Genomic DNA, 19,015 nt, shown 5'->3' with positions numbered 1-19,015 from the left:
ACAAGTCAATTATTGAAGTAACAAATTAAGAACAGAACAACAACACACAATCAGTATTGATTCAATTTCGAAAATTCATAAACCGACAGCGTCATACCAATTTAATGATCACTATCGCTAATAGCGACCTACTAGATAGATTAGTTTCGTATTTTCGCATTCATGACGATGTAGTTGTTCCTAAAATAATTTTTTACTGCGAACTGGTTTATTTTGGGCAAAAAACCCAAGAGACATTTTTTGTTTAGAATAAAACAGGCTTTTGAATGGTGAACAAATAAAAAGACAAATAGTTACATTGGAAATAAATTTTAGGGGTTGCGTTTTCCACCCCTTACAACCATGGGCCAAACCAAACAAATTTCTGGCTAAGTGTCTTTTTGGTAGTACAAAACGTCAGGTTAATTTCAATATTGTAACTTTTTTAGTGCTTGTGAAAAAATTTGTTATACAAATTTAATGTACCCCCTTTAAGGGGCTGTATCTTAACAAGGGATGGTCCAATGAAATTTCTTTGTATGAAAGATCCTATCTTTTTTTCGATGTGAAATCACATCCTGAAATGTTTTACGCTTATTTAGTTACACCCTGTATAATGTTCATTGAAACCGTATTATTGTTTTGGTAAAAAAAATACCTACCATTTATTTTAGATAGTTTGTTATCTAATTGCTAAATTTGAATAAAGAAGTAGGCGTGAAACGATTTGTTTTGAAGACATTATCTATGAGATTGATCAAAATCTCGAATTGCAAAATTTGTGTTTTTCTTGAGGTTTTGATCGAGGTGGTATTCGATTAGTAATATATTAGTAATTTACAAGTTGCGCGAACGAATAGCTCAAAAATTATAAACAATTCAGATAAACAAGAAAATGCTCCATTTTTGTTAACATTTCAGAAATTATTGTGCCATTCAAGATTTTATGGAGAAGGAAGTCCACAACGAATTGCCATTCTTAGACGTTTTGTTGAAGAGGACCGACACTAAATGGGAAACATCTATATATTGAAAACCCACTCACACATGACAGTATTTGAACCAAGAATCCAACCACCATCAACCAACTACGAGAGGAATTATCAAGACTAGCAGACTGTGCTTTCGGGCGCTGTAATACAAAGGAAGGTCTCAAAAAGGAACTAGGCATCATCAATAATGATCTTCAATGGAATGGTTACTCCAAAGTGATGGTGGAACAGGTTTTAACTAGAAGACAGCAAAAGCATCACAAGGAAGAGAAGCCGTCGCAACCAGTAGGTACTTGTATTTCCCTACATCAGAGGATTGCCGGAAAGTATAAGAAGAATTGGATCCAAGTATAACATAAGAACCTGCTTCAGATCTGGGAACACTATCCGTAGCAGCCTCACGAAAACCAGGCCATCAAACGCACACGAGCGATTCAAAGAATTGCATTTACCGGATACTCTGCGAGGGCGGAGAATCATACATCGATGAAACTAAGAGGCCATTGAATGTTCGCATTGCCGAGCACAAGAAACACACACAGCGAGGAGAAACCAGCAAATCAGGAATAGCACAGCATGTTTGGACTGAAATTTAAAGCTGAAATCATCCACAAGGAGGAATAGTGGTTTAGGAGAAAATTCAAAGAAGCCACGTATATGTTACCCAACAACGCATTTAGCCAAGATTGCGTAGAGATACGCAACACATGGAAACTTATAATCAAGCGGAACACGATCAATCCCGCCAAACGGTCAGCTCCCGCTAAAACCAATGTAGCGGAGATAAGAAAGAGGGGATATGTGAACGTACTCGAATGACCTATAAATAAGTGTTGTGAATACCAACAATCGAAACTTTCTGATTTAATTTGGCTTGAAATCTTTTAATTTCCATTTCTTGTTGATAATAATTTTTTGATTGTTGCTTGAATTTTCTTCCATTGTAATTTCAGTTTTTGCTTAATATAATTGTTATTTTTTCAGCTAATTTTCAATTTTTTATAGATTCTTTCAGGGATTTCAAATCAATTTATATCCAATCACACAATGGAAGTCTGAACCAATGAAATACATTTAATTTTATCGTTTATAACTTCAGAATACACATAGAATACACAGGAGTAAAAGCGCATTATTTCTGCAACTCTCACTTCACAGGCAACTGGATAATACCAAAATCATAAAGCCCTTCTGACCTTTGTTAGTCGTTGAAAGAGGTTTGAATTTTATTTCGACGATTGACATCCTTCTGAGAGAAATCGTCTTTTTAACTTTCCACATAAGATTGATTGTTCTTATTAAAAACAGGTCAGTTCACGAACCAGCGAAGTACTGATGATCTTTGGCAAATTGAAACAGCACCTCTATTTCTAGATCATTTTCATCGAAACAATTTTCAATAAATATTACACAAGTTCACAAAATTCGAGTTGATTTTATTGCAAGATAATATTCACCCTAATATTACTCACGGAATTACGCCACACCTAGACAGGAATTAGTGATCAGTTGGAGCTGTAGGTGTGATGTTTTTAGAAATGAAGTTTGTGGAGATCAAATCATTTATGGTGTAGTTTGTGAAATTACTATGGACCTTCATCAAGTAACGGCCGAGTCAATCAGAAAAAACTATGATGAAAAACTCACTTTGGGCTTGTTTTTTTGTTATTAGAACTACCGATAGAACAAATTACCCCTCAGTTGAGTCTATATATTGTTTCCGATCCAAGTGTAGCTTATTTCATTCATGCAGGAAAATCTCGAAGTGAAATAACTCATTCGAAAAAATGTGTATTATTATTAAAAGTTGAATTTGTGACATTTTCAAGTTGAAACTATTTATTCGTTGGGCCAAGCAGTCTTTTCAATCCAATCCAGATAGTGAAATACTCTGGTGTATACTCCTGGTGAATTCGAGATTCCACATACTTTCCCGAACGATGTAACACCGATTATGTTATAAACTTTTATTTTAGTACGAACAACTCGATTCGGAAGCTGCAAAGGTCCTCCGGAATCTCCCTAAAATATAAAGATACTAATATTAAAAAAATAAATAAAAACTTGGTGTGAATTTTGAAATACATAGTCCTCACATACTAGAAACAGATCAATTCTGGCAGTGTCCTGAAATTATATTAAAAACATTTTGGACATTAATATGTCAAATCTTTATTGAACTATCGACAAATCAAAAACGGTTGTCTTAATTCAAGGAGGTGATTGATTCTCCTGGATTTGATTTAGACGTGTGCCTAGTAAGGCAACCGTTTCTTTCTTGTCAAAATACACCTAGAAAAAATTCTTACGAAAACAGGAAACTTAGTTTCATTAAAATTTCGAGAATTATTCTCTAATAACCACTTTTTACCTGTTTACCTAGAATTAGTATTGTATGGTACTCATTTATTCTCGAAATCTGCATATTCGACCAGAACTCTCATTATTTACTAATTAAGTTCTGTAACTACTGTTATACAGTGTGTAAAAGCCAAATGGAATAAATTCATTATTTCGGTTACGGTTAAATTATAATTTGACATACTTCAACGGAAAAATGCTACCCCTACCTTCAAACCCCGTCGAATGACAGGTACAACCCCCAATATTTTGAACGGGAAGTAAAAGCTTGTGATATGTCTTTCAAAAGATTTCTTCATTTTCTGTTCAAAAATGTTGCCGCTTTAAAGTTTATTATAACAATAAAATGAATTGAAATCATGTGGTTACCGAAATTCGATAAAATATACTCAAAACTTATTGCAATTTACTCAAAACTTATTTTATGTTGAGGTATTGATAATAAGAAAGTGAGCCAAAACCATAGCAATGTTTTTTTAGATGGTATCCTTTAAAAAACTGTAAATAATTTCCGTGGCAACGTTAGTTTGAAACGCCTTGTCAACTTGTTTTGTATGTTACAACAATAGTTGTTGTTATTTCAATTCAAGTTTGAAGTTCGTTAACTTCAAGTCTGACAAATGCTTAGATTAACGGAAATGCATAAAATAACAATTTTACAAATGATTGGTTACGGAGATAAAACCTGAACACAACAGGAAGTAGCTCGCCTATTTCATGAGTAATTTCCTAATTCACCGCCCATATCTCAAGGAACAATAAGCAAAATAGAGAAGCAGTTCCGCGAGCTTGGTCATGTGGGGCAGATGAAAAAAGCAGCTGCCAATGCAATGAGTGATGAACCAAAATTAGATGTGATGCTTGAGTTTGAGGAAAACCCACATATATCGAGTAGACAGGCATCTACTACATTCAATGTTAGCCATACATAGATAGTAAACATATTAAAAGAAAATAAAATGCATCCCTATAAAATGATAACTACTCAGTACTCAGGAGCTCATGGAAGACGATTTTTATTGAAGAACTTATTTTTGTCAGCAAATGATGGACATGTCAGATAACAATATCATCTAATTAGAAGACGTTATGTTTTCTGATGAGTGTATTTTGTCTCTTAACGGTCATGCTTATCGGCAAAACTGCCGATACCGGTCAACGGAAAATTCATCCTGGATGAGAGAAGAACACACGCAATACCCTCAAAAGGTTAATGTTTGGGCAGGGATTGTAGAAAACTACATCATTGATCCTTATTCATTGAGGGCAACTTGAATAACGATAATTATTTGCCACTACTTCAAAATGAAGTCACTCCAAGTTTAGCAAATTTATATCCTGATCCAGGAAACCCTCATGTTCCAGTGAATACGATATGGTTTCAGCAGAGTGGAGCACCACCACATTACCAAGTTTATGTCAGGCAATACCTCGATACAACATTTCCCAATCGGTGGATAGGCAATGTGTACAAAACCAAACCTTCAGATTTGAATGACCGACCAATAGGTCGGTCACGCCTGATATGTTAAATACTGTTAGAAGACAGTTTTATTTGAGATTAGAATGTTGCCAAGACGTTCGCGGTGAACATTTTGAACATCTGCCTCGTTAACATCCATAGTTCTCTTTCGTATTCTACATTTCATTACGTTTTGCATTACATTTGAGTTTTTGACTGTATTTTATTGAATTTCGGTAAACACATGATTTTAATTTATATTATCTTAATTGTTTCAATAAACTTGAGAGCGATAACATTTTTCAATAGAGAATGAAGATACCTTTGAAACGATATATCACAAACCTATACTTCCCAATTGAAAACTTGGGGGTTGTACCTGGCATTCGAAGACTCAGGTACTTGAAATGTAGGTACTTCAAATTGTAAAATAAGGTATATTAGGCATTGAATATGTAGAATTAGTAAAGACACGCCCGAAGAAGCCATTGTATGGCGAAAGACCTGTTGCGTTATTGTGAAATCATTAAGTGACTATCACACAATAAAGTATTTTTTGAATATGTTAGTTATGGATTTTCATCAAGCATCGGCCAATTCCATCATACATATAAAAGAGACCTTGTCTTTCGCGAAACAAGTATTCTGCAGTTTTGGTGGTGCAGCCAGACCACTGTCTGGAGTACCTACTAATCTTGAGTTATTTTTGTCCAAATCAGGAAACCTCAATGATAAGGTAACCAACCTTTTAACTTTTCTTTATCCTGTGACTCTAGTCACTCTATTTCAATAATTTAACAGTTGATCCAGTAAGTATATTCAATCATCTATCAGTTCCAATTCATCTTTTATGGCATTCATTTCGTATTTTGTTAGGTTATAGTTCCGAATTATTGTTTTCTGTCCCTACTACAAACATGAGCGTTTCTTGGAGAAATAAACCGTTATTATCATTATCGGAATTATTCCTTCATGTCTTCGTAGAATGTCCACAGAAAGCTTTCGATCACGAGGAGGGAGTATCGTTATTCTCCTCCGGAAGAATCAGTTATCTTTTGACTTGACACTCCCATCGAGGTTACTTCCATATCTTTTATGCTATTTTCATTTCTTGTCTTTCCAGTGCATTTCTTTAATCTCACACCCTCTTTTAGTTTTTGAACAGGTCAACTCAAAAAAAATTAAAACTTGGGATAATGTAATTAATGCATGAATACTTTATTTTGAAGTGAAATTGACAGATGAAGCTTTCGAAATGGCGACTGGATACCATCTAGGAAAAAAAATTAAATGGAAAGGGTGTCTTGTGACATCATTTTGAATCTCCTGTCGAATACCTCACAACCCTAGAATTTGAAGTCAATATCTTCACCTACTATAAAATGGCGAAACATTTAATAATTTTCTGAAGGCAAACACATCAATATTAATATTTCTAGAAATATTCCTTTTTATCTGCCATATGGCAATTACAACGACCCGATAAGGTTTGTTAAATTATTTTTTCATTATAAAAACGATAAGAAATGTCAGTACGACAATGGACATCATTGGAATGTTCTCATTTAGTTTTCGGTTTCACTAGTAGAAAGGTACCACGTCAACAATCTCTAAAATGGCAAATTCTCGTCCATTGGAAGAAAAAATTGAAGCGATTTTTATTTACGGTGCGATGCATAACTTTCACGAGACCGAAAGGATTCTCAATAAACGTTTTCCGAATCGTCCTATTAGTATCCAAATTCACAACGTCCATCCATTCCGGAAGAAAAGCAAGTGCAAATAATTGGTGAAACGGTAGTAAATCCTGAACAGTTTACTTATTCTGTCGCGAATGTTTGTGAGGTGTCCCCTTCTAGTGTGTGGAGACTTTTGAAGAGGATTAGATATCATTCATACAAAATTAAAATGGTACACCAATTAACTGAATATGACCCTGATCGGAAAACAGAATTCTGTGAAATCATGACAGATACCATTGCAAGGCATCCTACCTATCTCCAAAATATTTGTTTCAGTGACGAATGACACCAACCCTCACGTTTTCCGGGAAATACATACCCAATATCCAGAAAAAATTAACGTTTGGACAGAAATATTGAGAAACCATATTGTAGGACTTCTATTTATTGCTCAAAATTCAACAGGAAAACTGTATTTGAGTATACCGGAAACTACTGTTGACCCTCTCATCACTGAAATCGTCGAAGCGAATCCTAATGAACTCGATATAGATATTGTATTCCAACAAGATGGAGTACCACCACATTACTCCAGATAAGTAAAAAACTATTTGGATACTACTTTTTCCGGTCGTTGGATTGGCCGTCGAGGTCGTACAGAATCGCCAGTCCGCTCGCCAGAATTGACACCTTTGGATTTTTTTATGTGACTATTTGAATCCCCACAAACTGAACCTGCTTCAATATCGGATATACAGTAGAGAATAATGATTATTTGTAGAGATATTGACGTTACTGTGTTCGAAGATGTTCGGCGTGAAATATCAGATATCAATAAGTTCAAGGCAACCATTTCGAGCATCTTCTGAACTGACCTCAAGCTTATTACCTCATAATATGTAGTTAAATGTCAATGTTTTCAGGCAATTATTTAAAGTTCCGCCATTTTGTAGTAATTGAAGATATTGACATTATATTCTAGGGTTGTGAAGCATTTGTCAGGAGCTTCAAAAATATATGTCACAAGAACCCCCTTTCCATTTAATTTTTTTCCCCGATGGCGACTGGGCGATATCTGTCAATTTCACTTTAAAGTAAAGTATTCAAGCATTAATTTCATTATCTCAAATTTTAATTTTTTGATTGACCCGTTCAAAAAATAGAAGAGGGGGACATTAAAGAAATGCAAGTTTACCTTATCTCAGTCAATTTTGGGTTATCAACATTTTGTTATTATTATAGAGTAACTCATTTATTTCTGAAATTACTTGAAGCCTTTGTATGAAATAAAAATAGAAATTTTCTGACAGTTCTTCTGAATTATTGTTCATAGGTGATTTTATAATCCAAATTCTAAAGATTAATTTTTTGAAGAAAGTGATATTGGTGATGATTTACTGGAGAAACAGTTTTCAGTTTGAGTCAATTCCAAAAAAAGAATTGGCTATAAATGATCGAAAACTGATTGAAATAATTTTGAAACTTGCTTGTTTTCAAATCAAGCTCCATAAAATAAAATTCGTTCGTGACAAAATTGAAATTTTTCTTTTGAAATCGATATTTTTTGCAGCGATATCTGAACAGAGAAACTAACTTTTACAGCATTTTTGTTATGGTGGGCATGTTCACAGTTACTTCATTTTTGTTTTAAATAAATCCAGTATCACGCTATATTTTGGTTTTATCGTTGGAAATGTTAAAATTGTGCCAAATACAAATGCATATTACCTGGCAAGTGTCAGTTTGATTATCCCCAGCGCAAATCATCATATCATCCACAATCCCTCTAGCCAAAAGAAGTTTATTGGAAGACTTATAGGCAGCTTGACACTTATCATGTGGTGCAATTGTCAAATTAGCTTTCAAGAGAATATTACTTGAATCTCCTTGGAATTCCACTTTTCCCCATCCGGTAGCTAACATGACGTTTTCCTCGTGTTGTCTCTCAGTGAGCAGACACGCCATGGATACGTATTCCGTTTTGTTTATTGGCCTATCCAGTTCAACTAGACCAATGTCGTGGTATTTCGACGGAGGTTCATACCTTGGATGAGGAATGCTTCTTTTTATTGTGAATTGTTGGGGATCTGCCTCATCAGTGTCAGTCGAGAGGTCCAAGTCACCAAGTCTAACGTGTTTCGGAGATCCACTGAAAGAATTTGATGTTGGTAATAGTGAATATTCAAGTTATTGGGCTGTATAAGTACAGTAGGCGTAATGAAAGGAAAAGTAAATTGAATTGATTACTGAAAGAAACTGAATAACTAAAAATTAGGCAAGATTGAAACATGAAAAAAATTGAGCCTGTCAAGTCTTTAGTGCGAAAACTTGAGACTGATTTCAGTTTTCTCCGAGTACTGTCCATTTTTTCCTGGTGGTTTTTCATTTCTAACTCAACAACTATACACATGAGTAACAACTCGTACTAACTACAACGACAGAAACCATCGCCCAGATTCACGGAAGACCTGCTAAACAACAATCGTAAGGTTGTAATGGTAGTGGTGGGTCTACTAACGGGGCATAGCTGACTCAAGAAACGTACGAGCAACATGAGTCTGACAGAAGAAATCCAATGCAGGTTCTGTGGAGAAGAGGAAGAAACCGCACTGCATGTGCTCTGTAAATGCGAAGCGATGGCAAGGCTGAGACACGCAAGATGCGGGGAAGAGAAACCAGAGGCTGCCAGCTATATGAAGGGGTCAGTGTCAAGGCTATGGAGTCTCAACAAAAATATCAAGCTAGACAATGAGCTTTAACAACCAAGAAGCATCACAATAGATCTGAAAAGGCCGCAGTGAATCAGGCCATGGGCTAGCTCCCCAACAATCTAATCTGATCTAACTACAACGATAGTCCTCCAAACACTGTACAACATGCAAATCGGAAAGATGCTGAAGTGACGCCCGATGGTTCATGCTTACAACCTTTGGGTAGATAACACCTGGTTTCGAAATGAAGGTGGCCCAAATCAGTCTCCATATTTCCAGTATGTATCAAAGAGCCGAACGTGCTCTGAGGACTATAATTTTTTTATTGACGTTACAGTCCTATTTGTAACATTACTGGATGAATATCATTTACTTCCTGCGTCCTATCTGATTGGAATTAATTTACGGCCCATTCAATTTTCTCCAAATATGTCACTCAATTTCAGAACAGCCAATCATCCCAGAACGCCCGGTTAGGGGCTTTAGATCTGAGTTTGTGCTGGACTCCGGTGTTTTTATAATTTCTGACGCGGGAAAGTACACCCGAAAAAACTCTTTTGAATTCTCTTTTCCTGTTTTTGTGTACTCTTCGGTATTTAATTTTGAGATCCTGAGATCCTTTCGAGAGAATCTTATAGAGATTGGCGCATACTGGGACTATTCGAACTCCTCGCAGTCTTCCCTATGTATTCCTCTTGTATTTTTTCAGAGCCTTGTTGTATTAACTTTTTTTTAAGGACAAAACACAAGCACTACAGGAAAATTCTTAAGGCGCTCTCAGAGCGGTGCTTGTGCGAAAGTAGCGATTCACATCGCAGCGATTGGAATCGCTGGAGATTAAATCTTTTTGGGAAAACGTTCCCAGGAAGTTTATTTCTCATAAACGCAGTTCTCCAGATAAAGTTCTTAAACAGTGAAGTTAGAGGTGTACCGAGTTGAACATCAAAACGATGAGCGACATGATTGTGCCAAGACATATTGGTGTCCATTTCAATCCCAACAATAAAAAGAGGACTAGAGACAATATGGATCCCTGGGGAACACCAGTGTTGACGGTGAAAGTATTCGAGAGATATCCATCGACGGCCATTTGCAGGGAACGTTCTTTCAGGAAGCTGAAGAGACATACACAGAAATGATCCGACAAGCCATAGCATCAAAGTTTGACCAGTAAACCTTCATGCCACTTGGAGACCTTCTGTATTAATCCCATATACTTAATTTTCTCGCATTTTCAAAGGATTTTCTAGTTTGTTTCATTATCCATGCCAAATCTTCAATTCACCAAGGAAAATTCCTGGTTGACTATGGGAAAATATTCATTGTATGGATAATAGTCCCCAGTAATCGGTCTGCTGCCAACTTTTAGTATGTATATTATCTATTTTGAAACTCTTTCGGTCTAAACAAGTTTTCAAGTCTGACTTATAGACTATCTCGTTTGTTTTTCATTTATGTGACTCGAGTATTCAAATGGCACTTTATTGTGAGATTTTCACTGTTTAGTCTTCAGTGAAAATTTCAAAATAAAGTGTTTCTTGAATACGTTAGTCATGGATTTTCATCAATTATCGGCCAATTCCATCATACAGGGCGTTCCAACGAAAATTTGACCTCCCCTGTAAGTCAGAAACGGACGTGTAATCGAAAATTCCAAAGAACACGTCATTTTTCATTTCTAGGAGGACTAATTCTAATATGGAAATCATACCCGAAACTTTACTCCCCTGCGGTAAGTAACTATCCCCCCCTATTTCTTTCAATGGCATGGGGGTTTGAGTGATACATCATTTGAAAGGTCTTTTGTCCCTCTATTATTTCTGTATTTTTTCGAAATTGGTTCATTCGTTATTGAGAAATCAAATGTTGAACGTTTTATTTAAGAAAAAACAAAAAATTCGCTGTCGCTCATTTTATTGAGGAAATCAACAAAAGTAATATTAATGACAACACAATCAACGGATGAAGTGTTCAAAATGACCTCCATCTAGTTCCATACAATAATACAGTCTACTCTTGAAAGCGTTCCTTACAGTATTGGAAATGTCCGGAGTCAGAAATCGGCATTCCCGAACAATTCTCTATCGCAGATCTTCTAGATTTGTAGGATTCATTTAATTAGTAGTAAACGTTTTGAAATGGACGACACTGTTAGTTTTTTCTGCACTGGTAGTTTTTGTTGAATCTAGTTGTCGCAGAACAAAAAGTAGATAGTTGGCCACTGCTGCAACCTATTATCGAAATAATGAATGTGCTGAAGCTGCTGCCAGAATTTATAATACGAATCATCCAGACCACAACGTGAGCCATCTATACGTTGAACAGTTCTATACGAACTTCGGGTTCTGTTCAAAACAGAAACCATGAAGTATCCCGTCCTGTCAGAAATTACGGAGTTGAAGTTGCAGTTTTAGGACATGTACAAATGAATAATCGACAATCTATCAGACAAGTAGTTAGAGCGTCTGGTGTATTAGGTACTTAATTTTTTCCGGATTTTGAAAGCCAACCAATTCCATCCTTTCAAAATAAGGCTAGTTCAGGAATTAAACGAAGATGATTCTGATCGTCTATTTCAGTTTTATGAGGTGATTAGCGAGAAAGTGACCAATAACCCCAACCCATTATACAATACATGTTTTTCAGACAAAAGTTTCTTCATGTTGAATGGTGAAGTGAAAAGACATAATTGTCGTTACTGGAGCGATGTGAATCCGCATTTGGTGATGGAAAGACATTCACAAACTCCACAAAAATTGAATGTCTGGGTCGGCATTCTTGGTAATCATATTGTTGGACCATTCTTCATTGAAAGTTATCACAATGAAGATACATACTTGGATCTATCACAAGACTGTGTAGGTAAATCCTATAATTTCACAAATGCCTTGGATCGGCAGAAGGGGTCCAGTTATGTGGCCAGCTAGATCACCTCAGGTACACACCGATGGACTTCTTTCTGTAGGGACACCTGAAGTCGAAAGTGTACTCTACTTCGTAACTAGGTTATCAACAATTCATCCGTTGATTCTGTTTCCACTGATATTATTTGTTGTTGATTTCCTAATTAAAATGAACGACAGTAAATTTTCTGTTTTTTCTTAAATTAAACGTTCAACATTCAATTTCTCAATAACGAATGAACCAATTTCGAAGAAAATTACCGAAGTAATAGGTGGCCAAAAGATCTTTCAAATGATGTATCACTCGACCCCCCATGCCGTTGAAAAAAATAGGGGGGTAGTTGCTGATCGCAGGGGTGAAGTTTCGGGTATGATCTCCACATCAGAATTAGTCCCCCTAGAAATAAAAAGTGACGTGTTCTTTGAAATTTTCGATTACACGTCCGTTTCTGACTTACAGGGGGGGAGTCAAGTTTTCATTGGAACGTCCTGTATGTGACTCGAGGTATGTGACTCACCGATTTCAAAGTGCCGATGATCCAAACAACTTTCCTCATTAGACACGCCCCATTTCTGAACGTAGTAACTTATTTTATGTATTACCTAATGTTGAAATGTATGAATTGTTTACCATAAGAAACTGTCGAAAAACTCTTCAATCAACAGAACTTCGAGGGATTCATTCATCTCTTGAAGACGCCAACTTTATCGGTGAAACGCACTTCAAAAAAAGTATTGAAGTTCAGCTGATTGGGAAAAGTATTTGTTTTTGGATTTATTCCACGCCGCAGTTTTCAGTTTCACCTTTTATAAGAAATTGTAGTGAATGCTCATTTCTTTCATTGATGCCAATGCAGGGGGTGTATTTTGATATTACTGACTCAACTCATCAGAATATTTTCGTCCTATAACGTCCTATAACTAAACTATCATTTCTGGGATTGGTATGTGGTCCGAACGTTTATTTCGTGAAATTCAGCATTATTTTGCCTTGTTGTTGAATTACAGTGTGTCAATTTTAAAACTTACAATGGGCTATATCTTACGAACGAAAGCTGATATCGAGAAATGCTTGAAACCGTTTCTAGGATAGTAGGGGGAACTAAAGTGACATGAAAGAGAACTCACCCCCATCAACCCCCTAGGGCCCCACCCACCAAAACACAAAAAGTTTGAATTGCAAACCCCTACTTGTGATACATCATTGAAAAGACTATAAAAAATGCTATCCAATGAAATGAATGCATTGCTCGTTAAGTAGACATCGGAATTACTGCTTGAACTTTTAACACTTCTAGTCAATTAGTGCTTCACCTCAGGAGTTTTTCCTGACATATTTAAAATATCTAGAGTGTTACCGATATTTAAAAAAGATGATCCCAATATTTTTAACAACTTTCACCCAATTTCAATCATAAATATTTTTTCAAAAATAGTCGAGGTATTGTTGGAAGATAGGCTGACAGATTATTTCGAAAAAAATAAGTTTATATCAAACACCCAATATGGTTTCCGAAAGAACAAATCAACAATAAGGGCTTTACTGAAGATCAATGGAGATATTGTCGAAGGTCTTGAGATCAAGCAACATGCAATTATCACCATGTGCGATTTGACCAAGGCGTTCGACTGCGTCTCACATGACCTTCTGTTGCTTAAGTTAGAGCGTCACGGTATCAGAGGTGTACCTCTCAAACTATTATCATCCTATCTAAATAACAGACAACAGCTAGTAAAAATAGGTACAAATTTTTCTGATCTTCGAACCACCAAATATGGAGTTCCCCAAGGCTCGGTACTTGGACCGTTATTGTTCATCATATATATAGACGACATCTGTCTACATACTACTAATAATACTTCTACTATTCTCTTTGCTGACGATACTTATTTTATCAACACCTCTACAAATCTATCTACACTTTTACAAATGGCAGATGAATCCATTCACAATGTAAAAGATTGGTTTTCCGCCAACTTCATGCAATTAAATGATCAGAAGACTCAAAAATTAATCATTTCAAAAAACAACAACTATACAACAGGTGTATATTGTAAACTTCTTGGTATTACAATTGATGACTCTTTCAATTGGTGGTACATGCATACAGAAAATTTAAATAAAGGTCTATTCAGTATCTTGTTTTTTCTAAGAAGGCTACGATGTATTGTCAATCCAGACATTTTGAGAAATACATATTTTGGTTTATTTCACTCCCGAATTAGTTATGGCACAATATTATGGGGTAATTCCTGCCATGCCGCAAAAATTTTCAGGTCACAAAAAAAGGCCATACGCCTGATAACCGGAGTAGGTCCTAGAGAGGACTGCCGTGACTTATTTATGAAACTGAGAATAATGACGCTTCCATGTATTTACATTTTACAAACTGTCTGTGAAATACACGAAAATAAAAGAATAGCGTTGCCGAGATTCCGTTTAACAAAATCCAAAACGAACTCCATAAATTTGAAAACTTTTCAACAAGTTGCCTTCAGAGATGCGATCACTGAAAAATTCTGAATTCAAAAGGGCTATTAGAAATGTACTTTTAGGCTACTGTTTTTATTGTATTAATAAATTTTCAAGTAGCTAATAATCTATTGAACAATAATCCTTCACTGACATATTCATATTTGTGAAGTATGTTACTTTACAACATATTTTTAATGTGTACGCTATACCATATTGTGCTGTCCTTTTTAAACTAAATGCAACAAAAAGTTTTTTATTGATTTATATATACCACGTCTCTCTATGACCATTTTTGATATATGACATGATGTAAACTTATTGTAAAACAGTCGAATAAATCTATCTATCTATAAATAATAATTGTACAGGGTGAAGCAATAATTGTGAAACTTTGGCTTGAATGAATTTTTAATGAGGTTTTTGTTGAACTGCAAATTTATTAAAAATGTCAGTTAAGTAAATGTTCAAAGTGGGTTCCGTTGTTTTGTAAACAATAATACAGACTATTTTCAAATTCTGCACGAACTTTGTCAAATGTTGTTCTAGTAATGGCGCGAAATGCTTGCGTAATTCTTTCTCGCAATTCCCCAAGTGATGCAGGTTGAGTTTTATAAACAACTGACTTGAGGTGACCCCACAGAAAAAAGTCAGGTGACCTCGGTGACCATTCAATGAGACCTCTCCTTCCAATCCATTTATTCGGATAATTAGTATCCAACCAGTTCCTAACTGGAGCTGCATAGAGAGGAGGTGCTCCGTCTTGTTGGAAGTGCAGCAAATCTTCGTCTACAGCTAGGTTGCCTTGGACGTCCCTTTGGTTCTCTAATTTATGCACAATTAAAGGTTCGATGGTGTTTTCCAGCATATTTAGATAAATGTCGCCACTTAAATTGTCTGGTATGAACAAGGGACCAATTATAACATCGCCTAATATTCCTGCCCAAACATTCAGTTTTTCAGGATATTGAGTGTGACCTTCTCTGAATCGATGCGCATCACTCCAGTACCGACAGTTTTGTTTTTCACATTACCATTCAGCATGAAAGTACATCATCACTGAAACGGATGTACACGTGACTTACATTTTTGTCCGGATGCCTTTCATGAACTATTTGAGCAGTTTTTAAATAACACTGGTTCTGGGAGGCAAATATGAAAATTATCTCCACGCGCTCAGGTATAGAGTAAACCATCGTGACAACTACAGCTGAATGACAGTACAGATCGTAAAAATGATGAAAACTAATGACATTCAAAAGTCTCAAACAAACCAAAAATTTTTGACTCTGGTAGAACCCAAAAAACATATCTTTCCAACTTGTTTTGCAAAAACGGCAAATTAAGTTTTTATTTAACAAAAAAGTATCGACGGACACTTATCATTTAAAATAATAGTCCGGAGGTATCATTACAAATAAAAAAGTCATAGTAAGCCGGCTGATATTAAAGTTCGTGCAGACTTTGACAAAGGCTGTATCATTGTTTACACAACAACGGAACCCACTTTGAATATTTACTTAATTGATATTTTTAATAAATTTTTAGTTCAACAAAAACCTCATTAAATATTCCATTTAAACCAAAGTTTCACAATTATTGCTTCGCCCTGTACAATTATTATTTATACCATTAGATAGCATTTTGTATAGTATTTTCAATGATGTATCACAAGTAGGGGTTTGCAATTTAAACTTTTTGAATTTTGGTAGGTGGGGCCCAGGGGGATGATGGGGTGAGTCACTTTAGTTCCCCCTCACTATCCTAGAAACGGTTTCAAGCATTTTTCGATATCAGCTTTCCTTCGTGAGATATAGCCCATTGTAAGTTTTAAAATTGACACACTGTATAAACCTTTCCGTGAAACAATGCAATACTCACTAAGTGAATGAATTCAAACAGTGTGCTGCTGTCAAAACAAATGTAGGGCTGATCAGCGAACCGCCACAAAGCCATTTAATTTCTCCATCATCTCCTTTGAAGCCTATGAGTGCCTAAAACATTGAGTTTAATGCAAAAACAGAAACATTTATAAAGCATAGATTGCCGAAGTGAATAATGGATATAAATGTTACTGTTTCACGAGAGAACGGAACAATCTCCCAATAAATTATAATTGAAAACAGGTTTGGGTGAATGATTAGAAACTATAAATAATATAATTACATTAAATAATCGTTTTGGAAGTTATTCATGTATTCATAAATAGCATAACATACATTTTACTCTCCAAAAACTGTCAATACACTATAATAAGAAAATAGGTATTCATGACCGAAGTCGCGATTAAGTACAATAAAATCCAAGCTGGTAGGCCGTGGTGGAATGACACCACGTAGTCAGAGCACCTGCCACTGATGATGTCTGCCGCAATAGCAGACGACACATTCGGCATTTCAGGTTTCATTCGAACATGGCCACCAGCACGAATTTTGTTCTGTTTAATTGTTACCGAATTTTCCAGACGAAAATACAAGCCCAAACTTATGTCAAGAGGGAAAATGTTATAGCATTTTCTCCACTTACTCTCCCTATCTTCTGGCACCACCTCAAATTTCTTTCAACCAGGAAAAGTAGTCGACGGCCCGTAAGTTGGGCTACCTATCGGGCACCTCCCCAGGTGGCGGATAGGGGAACGGCAAGGGGACTGGAGGCCCTGCCTGGAAAGCCAATGTGGCCTTATGGACGGGGTCGCCGGACTCCTGGTCAGTGGCAGAAATAAGTAGGGTGAGGGGAACTAAAACCTCCCACAAACCTTTGCAAAACATTCCACTGTGGACCAGCCTACCCAAGCTAAGTTGTAAGGAATGTGAGCTGAATGGCCGCAGGGTGATATGCGGTCACGAACGATCCCTTTGGGGAACTGGGCGAAATCTCATTGTAATCAGTCTATCTCTGGTAATGCGGGGATCTGCCAGAGGTCTCCAACTCTTCCCTTGCTACTCGTGGAAACACACATGAATGAAACAACAGAAACAGCAAAAACAGAAACTAATCCCGAGGCTGGACAGAAGTGCTCACCTCAATCTAAGGCGGTGGCTGGGGATGAACAGAAATGTCCACTTCAATCTATCGCTTGGAATACTCTAATCTATCGCCTGGAATGAGGCTGGATATAGCAGATCACCTCCACAAGTGCTTTCCTGCGGCAGGCTCTAAGAGCTCCGCCTTGAATAAAGGCAAGGAACCGGCTGCCCCTGCAGGAAAGCTTCCCCACTTGTGCACACACACGGAGGGAACCCCAAGAAGGTTGAAGACGCCGCGCAACGACAGTAATATCGCTCCATCTTCCAAAATCTTCTCCACCGTGAGACACCTCAAGGTTGCCAAAGACAGTGTGTTTGGCGAGACTTGGCCTACACCTGCCAATATAAAGGAGGTGTCTCCTAGTGACCTGTCCACCTGTCTGGAAAGGACAAGATGGGCGATGACCTAGGAGGACAACTCTTTGAAAGGATGTATTTCATTACATGACTTCATTCAACCCACATACAGTTGATCTCCAAAACAACTGTGTTCATTAGACAACATTTTAGCGTTATTGAACGACACTATTCAATAGTTATTTTTACTATTTCCTCAACGGATTCGGAATTTTTGGTAGATAGTGGTTTTCAGATGTCAGCCAAAAAAATCTGACTGTAATCGGATGATCTAGAAGGCCGTTTCAAAATACCTCACTAGCCAATCCATCACCCTTGAACCCTTCGAATGAACACAGTACAGAAAATATCGGCTGAATCTGCAAGGTTATAATTATCTTATGAATGATGACATCGTGCAGTTGCAGTTCTAGTGAAAAGCTGTGTTTCTATTTACTTCCAAATTCTGTGTACAGTACTTTCATTGACACCGGAAACTTCATTATCAAATTGGATACATGACAACAATGTGACCTGTCCCATACTTCTGTGTTGAACAGAATGAGTGGATACTAACTATTACTAGGATATATAGTATACATGTAGGTATGTAGGTAGCACAATACAGTTTGATTGACCAACAAAATCTCATATGTACGACATCAGGTTGCATCTCACACTTTTTTTGGGGACATTACCTTATATTCGAAGATATACTCACCATATGTGGAAATTCTTTTGCTTTCGAAACCTCTCCTCCAAACACAGTTATACCAAAATATGAATAATATTCCTGACATTCTGGAAATGAAGTGACATTATTCAAAAAATCAATGTAATCAATTTTAAAATGAAATTTCTAATGAAGCAATGGAATTTCAGTTATTGCTCGAAGACTGTTAAAATTTAGTTCAATTTCATTATTTCATTCAAATGATTTTTCTTGGTAATATTAAAGTTAATGAAATACCCATAGGTTTGAAGGAAATAATAAAAAAAACAATCTGTTGAATTTTTTCCCATTTTCTTCCCTCCGCTTCTCCTTGAGTATTGGTCCTGGCGAAAAGCTGCAAATTACATTTTTTGTAAA

At 36.4% G+C, this 19,015-nt stretch overlaps 1 protein-coding gene across 1 annotated transcript in view; it reads right to left on the bottom strand.

Annotated features, from left to right (window-relative positions):
- Positions 1-2,749: 2,749 nt before the first annotated feature.
- LOC111514830 (serine protease persephone) overlaps positions 2,750-19,015 on the bottom strand; it is a 64,607-nt gene continuing 48,341 nt past the window's right edge. Inside the window, exons 8-11 of the mRNA XM_074186782.1 lie at positions 18,647-18,726; positions 16,445-16,557; positions 8,205-8,625; positions 2,750-2,993 (exon numbers count right to left, since the gene is read on the bottom strand). Coding sequence (XP_074042883.1) covers positions 2,811-2,993; positions 8,205-8,625; positions 16,445-16,557; positions 18,647-18,726 — 797 coding nt within the window. The 3' untranslated portion in view covers positions 2,750-2,810. The remainder of the gene's footprint in view (positions 2,994-8,204; positions 8,626-16,444; positions 16,558-18,646; positions 18,727-19,015) is intronic.

Source organism: Leptinotarsa decemlineata, unplaced genomic scaffold, assembly GCF_025532065.1.
Source record: "Leptinotarsa decemlineata unplaced genomic scaffold, Ldec_3_MD MMD2_P_RNA_scaffold_5, whole genome shotgun sequence".
Classification (NCBI taxonomy): Eukaryota; Metazoa; Arthropoda; class Insecta; order Coleoptera; family Chrysomelidae; genus Leptinotarsa; species Leptinotarsa decemlineata.
The sequence above is the reverse complement of the archived record's forward strand: the minus strand, read 5'-3'. Positions and strand labels throughout refer to the sequence as shown.